The 18,797-nt window shown below is 42.8% G+C and overlaps 1 protein-coding gene across 1 annotated transcript; it reads right to left on the bottom strand.

Moving 5' to 3' along the window:
* Positions 1 to 15,442: 15,442 nt before the first annotated feature.
* Positions 15,443 to 18,797, bottom strand: LOC311142125 (cyclic nucleotide-gated cation channel-like; the record flags this gene model as incomplete). The annotated part of the gene is made up of 6 exons (XM_084177714.1): positions 15,443 to 17,190; positions 17,354 to 17,460; positions 17,625 to 17,732; positions 17,895 to 18,071; positions 18,316 to 18,435; positions 18,691 to 18,797. The coding sequence occupies 6 exons, from the start codon at positions 18,795 to 18,797 to the stop codon at positions 15,704 to 15,706; spliced, it is 2,106 nt and encodes a 701-aa protein (XP_084033840.1). The 3' UTR covers positions 15,443 to 15,703.

Genomic DNA, 18,797 nt, shown 5'->3' with positions numbered 1-18,797 from the left:
TGAGAGAATGCCAAGAGTGTGCAAAGCTGTCGTCAAGGCAAAGGGTGGCTACTTTGAAGAATCTCAAATATATTTTGATTTGTTTAACAATTTTTTTGGTTACTACATGATTCCATGTGTTATTTCATAGTTTTAATGTCTTCACTATTATTCTACAATGTAGAAAATAGTTAAAATAAATAAAAACCCTTGAATGATAGGTGTGTCCAAACTTTTGACTGGTAATGTATATTTAGACTGGATGAAATTAATTGTTTTCTTTGTAGCTAGCCATCTAGCTTGATTGTATGCTACAGTAGGCTAGTACAGTAATGTTACAGTACAGTGGCTATCTACACCTTTACTGAATGACTACAATGTAGCCTGAACACTTCTGTCTTGATAGTTGGCCTTAGACATTGATAAATGAACATATGGAGAGATCACAAACTCATGCAGCTGTGGTGGTGTCACTTATTTAGCCATTTACCTGCTTTAAAGAGTGAAAATACAACAAGCCTTTATTCATACCAGCAGGTATCCCATGAAAAAGTGATGTTGACTTCAGTGGGACAACCAGGTAATTAAAGCTCAAATGTTCTGTGCACTCACTAGATTTAAGTGTGTGTGTGTGTGTGTGTGTTGTTCAGTGGCTGATTTTCTCAAATAAAATAGACAAAGATAGTATCAGCAGTTCTCAAATCAGATGAGACACACCTGGTCTCATTAATTTATAGATGTTACTTAGATTGAGAATGATTTCCATATCTATTATTGCTCATGGTGTAACTATGTGCTGTTGTTTTTAAACACACAGCAAACAAAAAGCTTCCACCATTGTGGGTGCCATGTAGACACGTGGCCACTTAATTTGTGTGGATATCTTTAAGTTATGCATACTTCATGTTAATATTCCATTACCCTAAGTTCTCCATTCTCAAAAGTGAAGCCGCCTGGCCCTAGCAGGAAGGACCAGAGAAAAGTGTTGGCTAAAGCTATGAATTCATATTGAGTAAAATTGAGATCACTCAAGTTCATATTTAGATTTAGAGTGACTGACATGAATTGGAGCATGAACAGGCATAGTCTACACTCGGAACAACGGATATGTAATGCATTTGTCAACAACGGTTGTGCCAATTAATGCATATCACAACGGTTGAGAGGTGTACAGTCGTGGTCAAAAGTTTTGAGAATGACACAAATATTAATTTTCACAAAGTCTGCTGCCTCAGTTTTTATGATGGCAATTTGCATATACTCCAGAATGTTATGAAGAGTGATCAGATGAATTGCAATTAATTGCAAAGTCCCCCTTTACCATGAAAATGAACTTCATCCCAAAAAAGCATTTCCACTGCATTTCAGCCCTGCCACAAAAGGACCAGCTGACATCATGTCAGTGATTCTCTCGTTAACACAGGTGAGAGTGTTGACGAGGACAAGGCTGGAGATCACTCTATCATGCTGATTGAGTTAGAATAACAGACTGGAAGCTTTAAAAGGAGGGTGGTGCTTGAAATCATTGTTCTTCCTCTGTTAACCATGGTTACCTGCAAGGAAACACGTGCCGTCATCATTGCTTTGCACAAAAAGGGCTTCACAGGCAAGGATATTGCTGCTAGTAAGATTGCACCTAAATCAACCATTTATCGGATCATCAAGAACTTCAAAGAGAGAGGTTCAATTGTTGTGAAGAAGGCTTCAGGGCACCCAAGAAAGTCCAGCAAGCACCAGGACCGTCTCCTAAAGTTGATTCAGCTGCGGGATCGGGGCACCACCAGTGCAGAGCTTGCTCAGGAATGGCAGCAGGCAGGTGTGAGTACATCTGCACGCACAGTGAGGCGAAGACTTTTGGAGGATGGCCTGGTGTCAAGAAGGTCAGCGAGGAAGCCACTTCTCTCCAGGAAAAACATCAGGGACAGACTGATATTCTGCAAAAGGTACAGGGATTGGACTGCTGAGGACTGGGGTAAAGTCATTTTCTCTGATGAATCCCCTTTCTGATTGTTTGGGGCATCCGGAAAAAAGCTTGTCCGGCGAAGACAAGGTGAGAGCTACCATCAGTCCTGTGTCATGCCAACAGTAAAGCATCCTGAGACCATTCATGTGTGGGGTTGCTTCTCAGCCAAGGGAGTGGGCTCACTCACAATTTTGCCTAAGAACGCACCCATGAATAAAGAATGGTACCAACTCATCCTCCGAGAGCAACTTCTCCCAACCATCCAATAACAATTTGGTGACGAACAATGCCTTTTCCAGCATGATGGAGCACCTTGCCATAAGGCAAAAGTGATAACTAAGTGTCTCGGGGAACAAAACATCAACATTTTGGGTCCATTGCCAGGAAACTCCCCAGACCTTAATCCCATTGAGAACTTGTGGTCAAATTCCGACAAACTCCAAGCATTGATTATGCAAGAATGGGCTGCCATCAGTCAGGATGTGGCCCAGAAGTTAATTGACAGCATGCCAGGGCGGATTGCAGAGGTCTTGAAAAAGAAGGGTCAACACTGCAAATATTGACTCTTTGCATAAACTTAATGTAATTGTCAATAAAAGCCTTTGACACTTATGGAATGCTTGTAATTATACTTCAGTATACAGTGGGGAAAAAAAGTATTTAGTCAGCCACCAATTGTGCAAGTTCTCCCACTTAAAAAGATGAGAGGCCTGTAATTTTCATCATAGGTACACGTCAACTATGACAGACAAAATGAGAATTTTTTTCTCCAGAAAATCACATATTAGCAAATTATGGTGGAAAATAAGTATTTGGTCAATAACAAAAGTTTCTCAATACTTTGTTATATACCCTTTGTTGGCAATGACACAGGTCAAACGTTTTCTGTAAGTCTTCACAAGGTTTTCACACACTGTTGCTGGTACTATGGCCCATTCCTCCATGCAGATCTCCTCTAGAGCAGTGATGTTTTGGGGTTGTCGCTGGGCAACACGGACTTTCAACTCCCTCCAAAGATTTTCTATGGGGTTGAGATCTGGAGACTGGCTAGGCCACTCCAGGACCTTGAAATGCTTCTTACGAAGCCACTCCTTCGTTGCCCGGGCGGTGTGTTTGGGATCATTGTCATGCTGAAAGACCCAGCCACGTTTCATCTTCAATGCCCTTGCTGATGGAAGGAGATTTTCACTCAAAATCTCACGATACATGGCCCCATTCATTCTTTCCTTTACACGGATCAGTCGTCCTGGTCCCTTTGCAGAAAAACAGCCCCAAAGCATGATGTTTCCACCCCCATGCTTCACAGTAGGTATGGTGTTCTTTGGATGCATCTCAGCATTCTTTGTCCTCCAAACACGACGAGTTGAGTTTTTACCAAAAAGTTCTATTTTGGTTTCATCTGACCATATGACATTCTCCCAATCCTCTTCTGGATCATCCAAATGCACTCTAGCAAACTTCAGACGGGCCTGGATATGTACTGGGTTAAGCAGGGGGACACGTCTGGCACTGCAGGATTTGAGTCCCTGGCGGCGTAGTGTGTTACTGATGGTAGGCTTTGTTACTTTGGTCCCAGCTCTCTGCAGGTCATTCACTAGGTCCCCCCGTGTGGTTCTGGGATTTTTGCTCACCGCTCTTGTGATCATTTTGACCCCACAGGGTGAGATCTTGCGTGGAGCCCCAGATCGAGGGAGATTATCAGTGGTCTTGTATGTCTTCCATTTCCTAATAATTGCTCCCACAGTTGATTTCTTCAAACCAAGCTGCTTACCTATTGCAGATTCAGTCTTCCCAGCCTGGTGCAGGTCTACAATTTTGTTTCTGGTGTCCTTTGACAGCTCTTTGGTCTTGGCCATAGTGGAGTTTGGAGTGTGACTGTTTGAGGTTGTGGACAGGTGTCTTTTATACTGATAACAAGTTCAAACAGGTGCCATTAATACTGGTAATGAGTGGAGGACAGAGGAGCCTCTTAAAGAAGAAGTTACAGGTCTGTGAGAGCCAGAAATCTTGCTTGTTTGTAGGTGACCAAATACTTATTTTCCACCATCATTTGCAAATAAATTCATTAAAAATCCTACAATGTGATTTTCTGGATTTTTTTTCTCTCAATTTGTCTGTCATAGTTGACGTGTACCTATGATGAAAATTACAGGCCTCTCTCATCTTTTTAAGTGGGAGAACTTGCACAATTGGTGGCTGACTAAATACTTTTTTTCCCCACTGTACCATAGTAACATCTGAAGACCAATACTTGTGTCATTCTCAAAACCTTTGACCACGACTGTACACACTTGCAATGTAACCTGCATCCGTTGTTAAACTTGAGTGATGACTATGCCCTAGAGGTTTTGTAACTTCACATGATGTGGTCCTCTGTAGCTCAATTGGTAGAGCATGGCGCTTGTAACGCCAGGGTAGTGGTTCGATCCCCGGGACCACCATACGTAAAAATGTATGCAAACATGACTGTAAGTCTCTTTGGATAAAAGCGTCTGCTAAATGGCATATTATATTATTATTATTAGGCCTATGTCAATACAGATCTGAATGTTTTAGATCATTTCTACTGTACACTGTTGATAGTAGTTGATGCCAAAGCTAATCATTGAATGTTCTACTACATGGACTGTCAGCTTGACAAACTTCTGTGTCATATGAACACACACGCCAGGGATTGCCAGGGTGAGTACACTGAGCAGTCGGGAAAAGCTCATATTGTGCATTTAGTGACTGAATGCAACAAAAATGAAAAGGCACAGCAACGTGATCACACGGTTCACTCTCTGCCTCTCAATCACACACTCACATAGTTTAGCTTTATGATTATTCTCATTTAAGGTAATTGGGACTTTATTTCAGGAGAGGAACGACATGCATGACCTGGCTCTCCTCTCTGCCGAGACCGATCCTGTCCCAGCAGCGCAGGCCCAGCTGTAACAGTGGTCCTCCCTACAGGCTGTCCTGCTCCGCTCCCCTTTGGCACCAGCTCCTGCCACAACAAGAGGATTCCTCTGTAGAGTTCCTGCTGGATACAGGTAATCCAAATGATATCACTCACATACTTGTGTGCAGGCACTAACTCATTCTGTCACACACACACTTGACTTAGGTTAGTGTATAGTAAAGGCTTTGTCTTTAAAATAATATTGTGCCCCTTTCAGATCTGCCAAGCACACCTCTGCCAGCCACACCACCACTGCCCTCGACAGCTTCTCCACTGGGCCCATCAAGAGATGAGGTTGCCTCTTAATCTTGGACCACAGCCAATGGACAGAGCCCATTAGAGCTGCCAGTAATGTACCACAGGGAGGAAGAGCTCCTGAAGTTGATGGACCTGCTTTGCTCTTAACACCAGCCAGAGAAGCTCCTAGAGACCCACATCTGTGGCATTATGTTACTGCAGAGAGTGAAATAGTCAGTGTCCCAGTCATGTCCCCTGCCACCCGCACTTACACAGCAGAAAACCTCACAAATTCAAGGATGCCATTTGAGGATTTTGCTGCCGCTGCCTTCTTTCAAATGGGAGCTGGAGGCCTCGAAGCAGAGGGAGGCAGTGAGGAAGCAGCGAACTTAGGAAAGAGAAAATCCTCAGAGCAGTATCCCTAGAGCAGTCTGTACAGGTTCTGCCACCAGCCGCTGAAACAAGGACCAAACAGCCCTCACCTACCGGCTTTCCTTGAGTGGCAGGAAAATATCTACTGCCTAGCCAAAGTGTTTTCCCTGTACCTGGCACAGGGCATTGGCGGGAGCTCCAACAGTCTGCCTTTTATGATGAAGATGAAGCCGACAAACATGGCAGATCTGCTTCTAAGCAACTTTGCAGTACCGATCGCAACCGCAGGGCTCTCCACACACTGGCTGCCCTCCAGGACACCTACAGCACCCGATGTCACAGGAAGACCAAAAAGATCATTAAGGACTAAAACCACCCGAGCCACGGCCTGTTCACCCCGCTATCATGCAGAAGGCGAGGTCAGTACAGGTGCATCAAAGCTGGGACCGAGAGACTGAAAAACAGCTTCTATCTCAAGGCCATCAGACTGTTAAATAGCCATCAATAGCCAGCCTCCACCCAATACCCTGCCCTGAACTTTGTCACTGTCACGAGCCGGCTACCACCCGGTTACTCAACCCTGCACCTTAGAGGCTGCTGCCCTATGTACATAGACATGGAATCACTGGTCACTTTAATAATGTTTACATAGTTTTACTAATTTCATATGTATATACTGTATTTTAGTCAATGCCACTCCGACATTGCTCATCCTAATATTTATATATTTCTTATTTTCATTCTTTTAGATGTGTGTGTATTGTTGTGAATGTTAGATACTACTGCACTGTTGAAGCTAGGAACACAAGCATTTCGCTACACCCACAATAACATCAACTAAATATGTGTATGTTACCAAAAAAAATTGATGAGACTGAAAGGTAGAGATGGATGGTGGAGAAGGATCCCCTAAAGGATCCTCCAGGAACCTTAACTTTTTAGTGTATAAACATTGGGTTGTTGTTTTAAAACAGTAAAAGTTTGTTTTCTAGTAATCTCTCCTCCATCAGGCTTCTTTTTCTTCTTTGGACTTTATATGGCAGTTGGCAACCGACTTTATGGTGCCTTACCACGACCAACTGGACTGGAGTGTAGACAGCAGTTCATTTTTCAATCACCCACGTGGGTAGATGCTCCTAAAAACCAATGAGGAGATGGGAGAGGCAGGATTTGCAGCGCGTTGAGCGTCACAAATAGAACTGAGTTCTATTTTAGCGCCTGGCAACGCAGACGCTCGTTGACGCGGGGAGCGGTGTGGGTGCAATGATTGAATAACATGTATGTGTATTTTTATTTTGCAACGCTCGCGCACACAACGCGTGCGGTGTGGTCAGCATGTGAAGCACTATTGTTAAAAAAATTATTGTCTTTATATTCGTTACAATGGCAAATGCAACGTCCTCCAAATGCAAGACGTCCTCCAGCGATGTCTGAAATGTTACTTTTGAAAAGCGAAATCCCAACTATAAACACAGTAAAGTACTGTTAGAAATTGCGTAATTCAAATCTGGTATTGGAATAAGAGAAAACATAATCAATAGATATTCAATCCAAGCTAAATTTATTATATGCAAAATGTATGTATGATAAGTATGATGGTTCGTATACGGGCTCACTGAAATACCACGCAGGGCAGACAGAGAACTGATCCATTGTTACAGGTTCTTCCTCAAATACTCTGACAGAGAGAGAGAGTTCCCACCTCTCTGTTGGCCAATCAGAGTAGACTGAGCGTGGTTTAGACTTACTCAGCCAATCCATTGGCGCACGGGTTGGTCCCAAACCCTCGGCGCATCCCTGTTGCACACTGTTGCCAGGCATAAGTTTATCATAACAACCTGTGGAGTCAGCACCCAAAAGACACCATTCCACTGTACTACGTTCAAGGACGGTTCACAGACAACAAAGAGGCAGTGTTCGTATCTGTGAGAAATACAAGTCTTATCTATAAGAAATACAAGTTTTATCTCATCCTAGCCCCTAACGTTCCTCACATGAATCACAGCCTGTTATGTGAAACAATTTATATCAGTATAGTACAAACCTATGCTTATCATTAATGCATTCCTTCTAAGCTATTCATCACTTCAATCCAATTATTAGAAAATAGAACCTCACAGTACACACACTAAAGGGTAAAAAAATACATTAACAAAAGTGCTTTTTAGACAACTTTTTAGGCATTTGGCCTCCCGAGTGGCGCAGCGGTCGAACATGCTGACCACACCGCACGCGTGGCTTTACCGTACTATAAAGCAATCAGGTCAATTAGGTGCAGCTGTCAGATGACATTGCAAACAGGTTGACAAGAAACCTTTTTCAATAGCATGGCAACACTTTATGCAATTTAAATCACAAAACATCATATGGCAACTTAGCCCTACTGTTAGAATGCCAAATTCATGACATTAATATAATAAACATTTGGATATTGTCCTATCCATATATATTATGAATAACATATATATAAAATACAATATTCCGGTAAAAGTATATTAATATCATGAATTTGGCATCCTATTTATAGGGCTAATGGTAATCACTTCTAAAGATGAATTATGAATGAATTATAGTATACAGTGATGTAAAGTACTTAAGTAAAAATACTTTAAAGTACTACTTAAGTAGTTTTTGGGGGTATCTGTACTTTACTTCACTACATTCCTAAAGAAAATATTGTACTTTTGATACGTAAGTATATTTAAAACCAAATACTTTTAGAGTTTTACTCAAGTAGTATTGTACTGGCTGACTTTCACTTTTACTTGAGTAACTTTCTATTAAGATATCTTTACTTTTACTCAAGTATGACATTTGGGTACCACTGATAGTATACCTAGCTACACGCTGAAATGATGGTGTCCTTTGGCCAAATCAGATGTCAATGTACTACAATGAATGTAGCCTACATAAACTCAACCTCAATCCGATTTTCTTTTGCATAGCTTGTGTAAAACAAGTTAGAGGAGTTACTTTCAACTATTCAATGTTATTAAGGTAGAGAGCATAGCTATGCAAATGAGTATGGATCAAAATACATGTGTTGACATGATAGCTCAGCAGAAACGAACACGGCTTGTTTCCAAAGCTAAGCAAGGGTACATAGAGGTAGCCATATGGATGGTAGACTCTTCTTCTTCATGATATAATGGCGGTCCACAAACCAACGTTAAAAGTGCATGCGCCACCTACTGTGCTGGAGTGTGTGGTCAATCACAGTTTACAACATTTCTAAATCCTCCTACCTAACTCAGTACTTCTGAGAAAATAAATAAGAGCCATACTAACTTCTAATAGACCCTCCCCCATCCCCCAAATCCCTTCCAAAGCCCCCAACCCCGTCCAACCTCAATGACCCTACAATTCAATCTTTCCCTCTCTTCAACATACTTACAACAATATAACAACACATGCTCCATCGACCATACACTCCAGACACAAACCATTCACATGCTTGCCAACGGCCTTCTGTAGCTCAGTTGGTAGAGCATGGCGCTTGCAACGCCAGGGTTGTGGGTTTGATTCCCACGGGGGGCCAGTATGAAAAATGTATGCACTCACTAACTGTAAGTCGCTCTGGATAAGAGTGTCTGCTAAATTACTAAAATGTAATGACGAGTACAATGTCCTAAGCGCAAACGCCACCTCTTCCTTCGTAATCTTGGCCACAACCTTTATTTGGAGGGCATATAAATGCCGGCCCTTGTGCTCAGAGTCCCATCTCTTCTGCCACACATCTGTCAAAATGGTTCTGATCTTACATTTATTTGGCCTCACCTCTACCCAGTGGAACATTAATATAAATTATATCTCGTTTCAAAGTTCTTTTGGCTAACTGGTCTACAATTTCATTCCCTTCCACACCCGAATGTGCTGGGACCCAGCAGAATCTCACTACTACACCCACTCTCTCAATTCTCCATAATAACATTAATACCTCCAATAGTAGGTCACCCCTATTAGATGTACCAGATGATAAACTATTTAATACAGACAGAGAATCTGAGCATACTATAATTCTAACAGGTTGGTCGTCCTCCACCCACTGGAGGTCAACTATAATCGCCAACAGTTCAACTGAGTATACTGACAGTCTTCTACATATCTGCACATCAAATTCAGGAATGTAAACGCCTGCTCCTGTTCGCCCACTATCTGGGTCCATCTGTGAAAAGCAGTAAAAAAGCATAAAAACTTATACCAAGTGGCTTGCGAAAGTATTCACCCCCCTTGGCATTTTTCCTATTTTGTTGCCTTACAACCTGGATTTAAAATATATTTTTGGGGGGTTTGTATCATTTGATTTACACAACATGCCTACCACTTTGAAGATTCAAAATATGTTTTATTGTGAAACAAACAAGAAATAAGACAAAAAAACTGAAAACTTGAGCGTGCATAACTATTCACCCCCCCAAAGTCAATACTTTGTAGAGCCACCATTTGCAGCAATTACAGCTGCAAGTCTCTTGGGGTATGTCTCTATAAGCTTGGCACATCTAGCCACTGGGATTTTTTCCCATTCTTCAAGGCAAAACTGCTCCAGCTCCTTCAAGTTGGATAGGTTCCGCTGGTGTACAGCAATCTTTAAGTCATACCACAGATTCTCAATTGGATTGAGGTCTGGGCTTTGACTAGGCCATTCCAAGACATTTAAATGTTTACCCTTAAACCACTCGAGTGTTGCTTTAGCAGTATGCTTAGGGTCATTGTCCTGCTGGAAGGTGAACCTTTGTCCCAGTCCCAAATGTCTGGAAGATTGAAACAGGTTTCCCTCAAGAATTTCCCTTTATTTAGTGCCATCCATCATTCCTTCAATTCTGACCAGTTTCCCAGTCCCTGCCGATGAAAAACATCCCCACAGCGTGATGCTGCCACCACCATGCTTCACTGTGGGGATGGTGTTCTCGGGTGATGAGAGGTGTTGGGTTTGCGCCAGACATAGCGTTTTCCTTGATAGACAAAAAGCTCAATTTTAGTCTCATCAAACCAGAGTACCTTCTTCCATATGTTTGGGGAGTCTCCCACATGGCTTTTGGTGAACACCAAACGTATTTGCTTATTTTTTTCTTTAAGCAATGGCTTTTTTCTGGCCACTCTTCCTTAAAGCCCAGATCTGTGGAGTGTATGGTTTAAAGTGGTCCTATGGACAGATACTCCAATCTCCGCTGTGGAGCTTTGCAGCTCCTTCAGGGTTATCTTTGGTCTCTTTGTTGCCTCTCTGATTAATGCCCTCCTTGCCTGATCCGTGAGTTTTGGTGGGCGGCCCTCTCTTGGCATGTTTGTTGTGGTGCCATATTCTTTCAATTTTTTAATAATGGATTTAATGGTGCTCCGTGGGATGTTCAAAGTTTCTGATATTTGTTTATAACCCAACCCTGATCTGTACTTCTCCACAACCTTGTCCCTGACCTGTTTGGAGAGCTCATTGGTCTTCATCGTGCCGCTTGCTTGGTGGTGCCCCTTGCTTAGTGGTGTTGCAGACTCTGGGGCCTTTGAGAACAGGTGTATATATACTGACATCATGTGACACTTAGATTTTACATTCACATTTAAGTCATTTAGCAGACGCTCTTATCCAGAGCGACTTACAGTTAGTGAATACATATATATATTTTTTTATACTGGCCCCCCGTGGGAATTGAACCCCGTGGGGCAAACGTCATGCTCTATCAACTGAGCTACATCCCTGCCGGCCATTCCCTCCCCTACCCTGGACGACGCTGGGCCAATTGTGCGCCGCCAATGATTCTCCAGGTCGCGGCCGGCTGCGACAGAGCCTGGATTCGAACCAGGATCTCTAGTGGCACAGTTAGCACTGGGATGCAGTGCCTTAGACCACTGCGCCACTCAGGAGATTGCACACAGGTGGACCTTATTTAACTAATTATGTGACTTCTGAAGGTAATTGGTTGCACCAGATCTTATTTAGGGGCTTCATAGCAAAGGGGGTGAATACATATGCACGCACCACTTTTCCGTTATTTATTTTTTAGAATTCTTTGAAACAAGTAATTTTTTTCATTTCACTTCACCAATTTGGACTATTTTGTGTATGTCCATTACATGAAATCCAAATAAAAATCCATTTAAATTACAGGTTGTAATGCAACAAAAAACACTTTTGCAAGGCACTGTAATTGTCAACCAGTTTCCCTATATCACTGACTTCTGACCAATACTCGCTCTCACTGAATTACATTACCCCTCATATACCAGTAGGAGTCACTGTTTAGGCAGGAATTGTTGGACTGTGGCTTCAGATTTTATTTCAATATAGGCATCTCTTTATTTAGGTTGATGGCATGACATTGAAACAATGATGTTGATTCAAACATACCATATCACTATCAACATTGAAACAAGGTCAAATAAATAGTTAATCAAATATGAAATTCATGATAATTTCAACCACCCAATTAAATATAGGATGAAAAACAGACGTTGATTAAACAGTAAGAATATGCAAAAATGTCAAAATCTAAAATATGATGAAAATGTGACGTGGATCTGATGTTGCATGTTCACATGAATTTACAACACCACATTACATTAATTTTGTTGCAAGTTCCAAGTAGATTCTATGTCAGATTTTTTACCATTCTACATGGAATATTCAACGCAATTTCAGTATAGATAGTTTTGATGATTACATTGAAATTAAATTGATGTAACAACCTGTTAGTCAGGTTAAGTCATTGTATTTAAGTTGAAGTTTTACCCTAATTTCAATGTTTGCAATGCTGGTTGAAATGATATGAAAACAGTACTGGTTGATTACTTTTTGCAAATCCAAATGTTTCAAACATAGATTCAACGTCACAAGACGTTGACAAATGATGTTGAAACAACGTTGATTCAACCAGATTGTGCCCAATGGGTTATGAGTAACCTTAAAGTAAGCCCGTTGGGCTACAAACATTTTAATTGACATTAGAACACATACAGTGAGGAAAAAAAGTATTTAGTCAGCCACCAATTGTGCAAGTTCTCCCACTTAAAAAGATGAGAGAGGCCTGTAATTTTCATCATAGGTACACGTCAACTATGACAGACAAATTGAGAAGAAAAAAATCCAGAAAATCACATTGTAGGATTTTTAATGAATTTATTTGCAAATTATGGTGGAAAATAAGTATTTGGTCACCTACAAACAAGCAAGATTTCTGGCTCTCACAGACCTGTAACTTCTTCTTTAAGAGGCTCCTCTGTCCTCCACTCGTTACCTGTATTAATGGCACCTGTTTGAACTTGTTATCAGTATAAAAGACACCTGTCCACAACCTCAAACAGTCACACTCCAAACTCCACTATGGCCAAGACCAAAGAGCTGTCAAAGGACACCAGAAACAAAATTGTAGACCTGCACCAGGCTGGGAAGACTGAATCTGCAATAGGTAAGCAGCTTGGTTTGAGGAAATCAACTGTGGGAGCAATTATTAGGAAATGGAAGACATACAAGACCACTGATAATCTCCCTCGATCTGGGGCTCCACGCAAGATCTCACCCCGTGGGGTCAAAATGATCACAAGAACGGTGAGCAAAAATCCCAGAACCACACGGGGGGACCTAGTGAATGACCTGCAGAGAGCTGGGACCAAAGTAACAAAGCCTACCATCAGTAACACACTACGCCGCCAGGGACTCAAATCCTGCAGTGCCAGACGTGTCCTCCTGCTTAAGCCAGTACATGTCCAGGCCCGTCTGAAGTTTGCTAGAGTGCATTTGGATGATCCAGAAGAGGATTGGGAGAATGTCATATGGTCAGATGAAACCAAAATAGAACTTTCTGGTAAAAACTCAACTCGTCGTGTTTGGAGGACAAAGAATGCTGAGTTGCATCCAAAGAACACCATACCTACTGTGAAGCATGGGGGTGGAAACATCATGCTTTGGGGCTGTTTTTCTGCAAAGGGACCAGGACGACTGATCCGTGTAAAGGAAAGAATGAATGGGGCCATGTATCGTGAGATTTTGAGTGAAAACCTCCTTCCATCAGCAAGGGCATTGAAGATGAAACGTGGCTGGGTCTTTCAGCATGACAATGATCCCAAACACACCGCCCGGGCAACGAAGGAGTGGCTTCGTAAGAAGCATTTCAAGGTCCTGGAGTGGCCTAGCCAGTCTCCAGATCTCAACCCCATAGAAAATCTTTGGAGGGAGTTGAAAGTCCGTGTTGCCCAGCGTCAGCCCCAAAACATCACTGCTCTAGAGGAGATCTGCATCGAGGAATGGGCCAAAATACCAGCAACAGTGTGTGAAAACCTTGTGAAGACTTACAGAAAACGTTTGACCTGTGTCATTGCCAACAAAGGGTATATAACAAAGTATTGAGAAACTTTTGTTATTGACCAAATACTTATTTTCCACCATAATTTGCAAATAAATTCATTAAAAATCCTACAATGTGATTTTCTGGATTTTCTTTTCTCATTTTGTCTGTCATAGTTGACGTGTACCTATGATGAAAATTACAGGCCTCTCTCATCTTTTTAAGTGGGAGAACTTGCACAATTGGTGGCTGACTAAATACTTTTTTCCCCACTGTATGCCATGTATTAGTTAACTGTGGTCAAAGACTTGGTAGGTCATACAACCATTACCTGTCAAGCCAATATTTTCATGATTACTAAACACATTACAGGCCACAGTATGGTAATCAAATTTTGTCAAAATACCTAACGTTTTCATGGTATACAACAAATCTCCAAGACCATGAAATCCACCAGATACTGACAGGTGTGTTCTAGGGGCTGCTGACTGCTCTGTTGTTGGCACAGTTCATCATGTGTAAGAGTTCTATGCGGTTGGTTGAGGGCACTCTCCAGGGTCTGAGTCTTACCCTCTGTGCTGCTATCTGTTCTCATGTAGCCTACCTTTGGGGTTAAGGATGTGGAAAATGACTGCATGTGACTTGTGTGTATTCGTACATACAGTGCCTTCAGAAAGTATTCATACCACTTGACTTATTTCACATTTTGTTGTGTTACAGCCTGATGAATTCAAAATTGATTAAATAGATATTTTCTCTCAACCATCTGCACACAATACCCCATAATGGCAAAGTGCAAAAATGTTTTTAGAACATTATCCTAAAAAAACTCCCTAGTCCTTGCTGATGACTGGCATTACGCATAACATGATGCAGCCACCACCATTCTTGAAAATATGAAGAGTGGTACTCAGTGATGTGTTGAGTTGGATTTGTCCCGAACATAACGCTTTGTTTTCAGGACATAAAGTTAATTTGTTTGCCACATCTTTTGCAGTTTTACATTAGTGCCTTATTGCAAACAGGATGCATGTTTTGGAATTGTTTTATTCTGTACAGGTTTCCTTCTTTTCACTCTGTCATTTAGGTTAGTATTGTGGCGTAACTACAATGTTGTTGATCCATCCTCAGTTTTCTCCTATCACAGCCATTAAAAACTCAGTAACAGTTTTAAAGTAATCATTAGCCTCATGGTGAAATCCCTGAGAGGTTTCCTTCCTCTCCGGCAACTGAGTTAGGAAGGACGCCTGTATCTTTGTAGTGACTGGGTGTATTGATACACCATCCAAAGTGTAATTAATAACTTCACCATACTCAAAGCGATATGCAATGTCTGTTTTTTATTTAATTTATCTACCAATAGGTGCCCTTCTTTTCGAGGCATTGGAAAACCTCCCTGGTCTTTATGGTTGAATCTGAGTTTGAAATTCACTGCTCGACTGAGGGACCTTACAGATAATTGCATGTGTGGGGTACAGAGATGAGGTAGTCATTCAAAAATAATTTTAAACACTATTATTGCACACAGAGGGAGTCCATGCAACTTATTAAGTGACTTGTTAAGCAAATGTTTACTCCTGAACTTATTTAGGCTTGCTATAACAAAGGGGTTGAATACTTACTGACTCAAGGCATTTCAGCTTTTCATTTTCTTTCAAAAAACAACTCCACATTATGGGGTATTGTGTGTAGGCCAGTGACACAAAATCTCAATTTAATCCATTTAAAATTCAGGCTGTAACAACAAAATATGGAACAAGTCAAGGGGTGTGAATACTTTCTGAAGGCACTGTACTCTTAATGCAACAGTCATAATGTTATTATGAAAATGATTTTCTTATTAGGAAGGAAGTTTATTGTACATTTGTGCATACCCTTATGAGTTTGAAAGTGCTAAAAAAGTGCTATGCCTAGAGCCACGGTCACAGGCAGCTTTCAAGTTTGAACAGTGGGTTCAGTCGGCTCATCATTTCCATGGTTACCCTGCTCAACGGTATTGGCAGCAGCCAGAGTGTCCGCCTCAGCCTCAGCAGTTGAGTCTGCGTCAGAGAGGTCCCCGTCTGAGAGGATCCCGCAGCCCGTGTGGCACAGCTGGCGCTCCAGGTTGGTGATGCGCTGCTTCAGCCGCTGCTGTGTGGCCGTGTACTCGCTGAGCAGGCGGGCGAAACGTGTCTGCAGGGTGTCCAGAGAGGACTCCAGCCTCTCCACCTTCTCCTCAGTGTCCTCTCCACCCAGTCTGCCAGCCTCTGCATTCTCATCCAGGAGGCCCTCCTTAATAAGGATCTCTTTCCCCCTCTCCTCCAGCACCTTCTTAGCATCAGGGTACTCGGTCACTGCCTCCATCAGGTCGTCCTTAGAGAGGCAGAAGAGGTCAGAATAGCCGATGCTGCGGATATTGGCCGTCCTGCGGTTTCCCATTTTGCTGCCTTGGATGTTGAGGATACTTATCTCCCCAAAGCAGCTGCCGGCAGTGAGGAGGGCGTACTGTGTGACCCCGTCATCTGCCACCACTGCCAGATTCCCCTCTTTGATGATGTACATCTCCTTCCCTATGTCCCCTTTGCGGCAGATGTAGTCCCCTGGGCTATAGACCTGTGGCCGGAGTTTCAGCACCAGCTCCACCAACAGTCCAGCCTCACAGTCCTGAAAGATACGTACTTTCTTCAGGGTCTCCAGGTGCACATTGATAGCGATCTCAGCCCGCAATTTGTTAGGCAAGTTCTTCAACACCTCCTGCTCATCCACTGCTTTCTTATTAGTCCAGAGGTAGTCAAACCACTTAATGACGCGTGCTTCCAGCTCCTTGCTGACCCGGCGGAAGTGCATGTAGTGTTTGATGGCATCAATACGGGCCTGAAACTCTGCACGTGTGGCATTCATGTTGGAAATCATGGAGCCAACATTACCCACAATCGTGGCAAAGATCAGCACCCCAACAAGGAAGTCAAAGACCACAAAAAGATACTCCTCATCCCGTACAGGGGCGGGCATCTCTCCAATAGTTGTGAGGGTGAGGGTGGACCAGTACAGGCAGTAGACATAGCCCCGGGTTAGGGAGCCATACTCAGGGTTGGAGATGTTGGGGTACACCCAGGTATCAGAGCCAAACCCCAGGGATTTGGAAATAGCAAAGTAGATGCAGGCGTTCCAGTGGATGATGACCAGGATGTAGAGCACCAAGTTGCAGATACGGAAGATGTTGGGGTAGTTTGTGCGTGTCTCAGTGCGGTCGAAGAACTCAAACATGCGCGGGAAGCGCAGCAGGCGGTTGAATCTGAGCTCTGGGGTGTGGATTCCTGTGGATATGTAGGCCAGATCAGTGGGTAGGATGGACACCACATCCAGCTTGAACTGAAACGTGCGGATGTAGCTGTCTCTCAGCTTGGAGAGGTCCTTCACCAGCAGACCCTGCTCCAGAAAACCTGTGGTATAAAAAAGGTGTTGCCATTAGCAGGAAAATATATACCCAGGTTATCAATCATGTCTCACATATCTTTGTTTGGTACAGTAAATAAGAAATACAGCTATACATAATATAGTCTCAAGCTAGGACCTGGTTTAAGGGTGTATATGATGGTGATGTACCTGTGCGGAGTCGGACACATGTGTCCAAGATGTACACAGTGTCTGAAAGATAGTCCAGCACCAACCAGCAGATGTAATTGCTTGTCTGCAGTTTGTCAAAGCATGCCCTACAGATAGAAGAGAAAAAGAGAATACTTAACTCTAGCATCAAACTTCCATCTATCAGTCCAACATTATATCCTTTAATTTTACTGATGAATAAACATCCCCTCTGATGTTGTGCTATGTGTGGACTGTGGACCAAATAGAAAAAGTATGTGTTCTCAACTACCTAGCCACAATGAGGATCCAGTTGTAGAGCACAGCTATAGCGATAACAAACAGCCAACGGTAGTACATGTCGTCTGATGGGGACACAACGACCACACCCCATATTTTCCTGAGAAAAAAAAGAGAATGGTTAATGTCAAATAAGGTTACACAGACTCTTTTGCTTCTGCAGGTAGACATGGGTGGGTCTGATCTTCAAGGGCCATGTGTCTGAAAGACTAACCACTGAACAGAGGCACATTTATCAGCTTTTATGATGAGGCAGACATACCTAAATCTCCCTTTGGTATTGTTGCCATTGGCATCAGGCTGCGTATTGCTGATGCGACTAGGGGCAGTCCTCAGCTCAGGGCCACGGAAGCGTTCCAAGAAAGAGTCTGGCCGCTCCTCCTCCTCTAGAAGGCTCCTGTGTGCCCACTCCCTCAGAGTCACCACCAAATTCACTAATCTGAGAGCGAGAGAGAGAGAAAGAAAGAGAATTAGAGAGAGAGAGAAAGAGAGAGGGAAAGAGGAAGGGAGGGAGAGAGAGCTATTCAGAGATACCTGTAAAGTGTGGCAGAGTTTGTATAAAATAACTGTATTAAGCAGAGTAAATTGGGACAGATTAGCATATGGGTGAGGCAATTTCGCCATCACACTATCTATCAGTTGTGAGCTTTGGAAACGACCATTGCTGAGGTGCCAGAATTTACCTAGACAGAGCTCCCCGTCCTTGAAAAGAGTTCCTTGAGATGTTTCCCCCATCGAGAGCGGCCACCCGTGCCAGCTCTGAGGATGTGTCATCATTATCATGATCACATTCTGATGGCACTCTAGGAGAAGGGAAGACAGAGGCAGACGTAGAGAAGATGCACTCTTGAGCAGGGCTAGGTATACATTTGGATGGACAAACAATGACAATTTGAGTCTCTGATTAACAGTGGAAAAAGAGAGGCAGGGTCACATACTGTACATGGTGGTACATTGTGTATAACAGGAAGAGTTGTATATAAGCATAAAGGATGCATGCAGCAAAGAAATATAATTCTAGAACTACAACCCTATGCATGCCTCTCTGTATAACCCACCTGCTGAGAGTACTCTCAGCTCTCTCCCTCTCTGGCTCCTCCTCCACAGTGGTCTTCACTGAGAGACGATGAGGGGACAGGTCCCTGTCGGCCACCTGGCCTGTCAT

The sequence above is a fragment of the Coregonus lavaretus genome (genome assembly GCF_964263955.1).
Source record: "Coregonus lavaretus genome assembly, chromosome: 15".
Classification (NCBI taxonomy): Eukaryota; Metazoa; Chordata; class Actinopteri; order Salmoniformes; family Salmonidae; genus Coregonus; species Coregonus lavaretus.
Note: the sequence above shows the minus strand (reverse complement) of the source record. Positions and strands in the feature narration are given on the sequence as shown.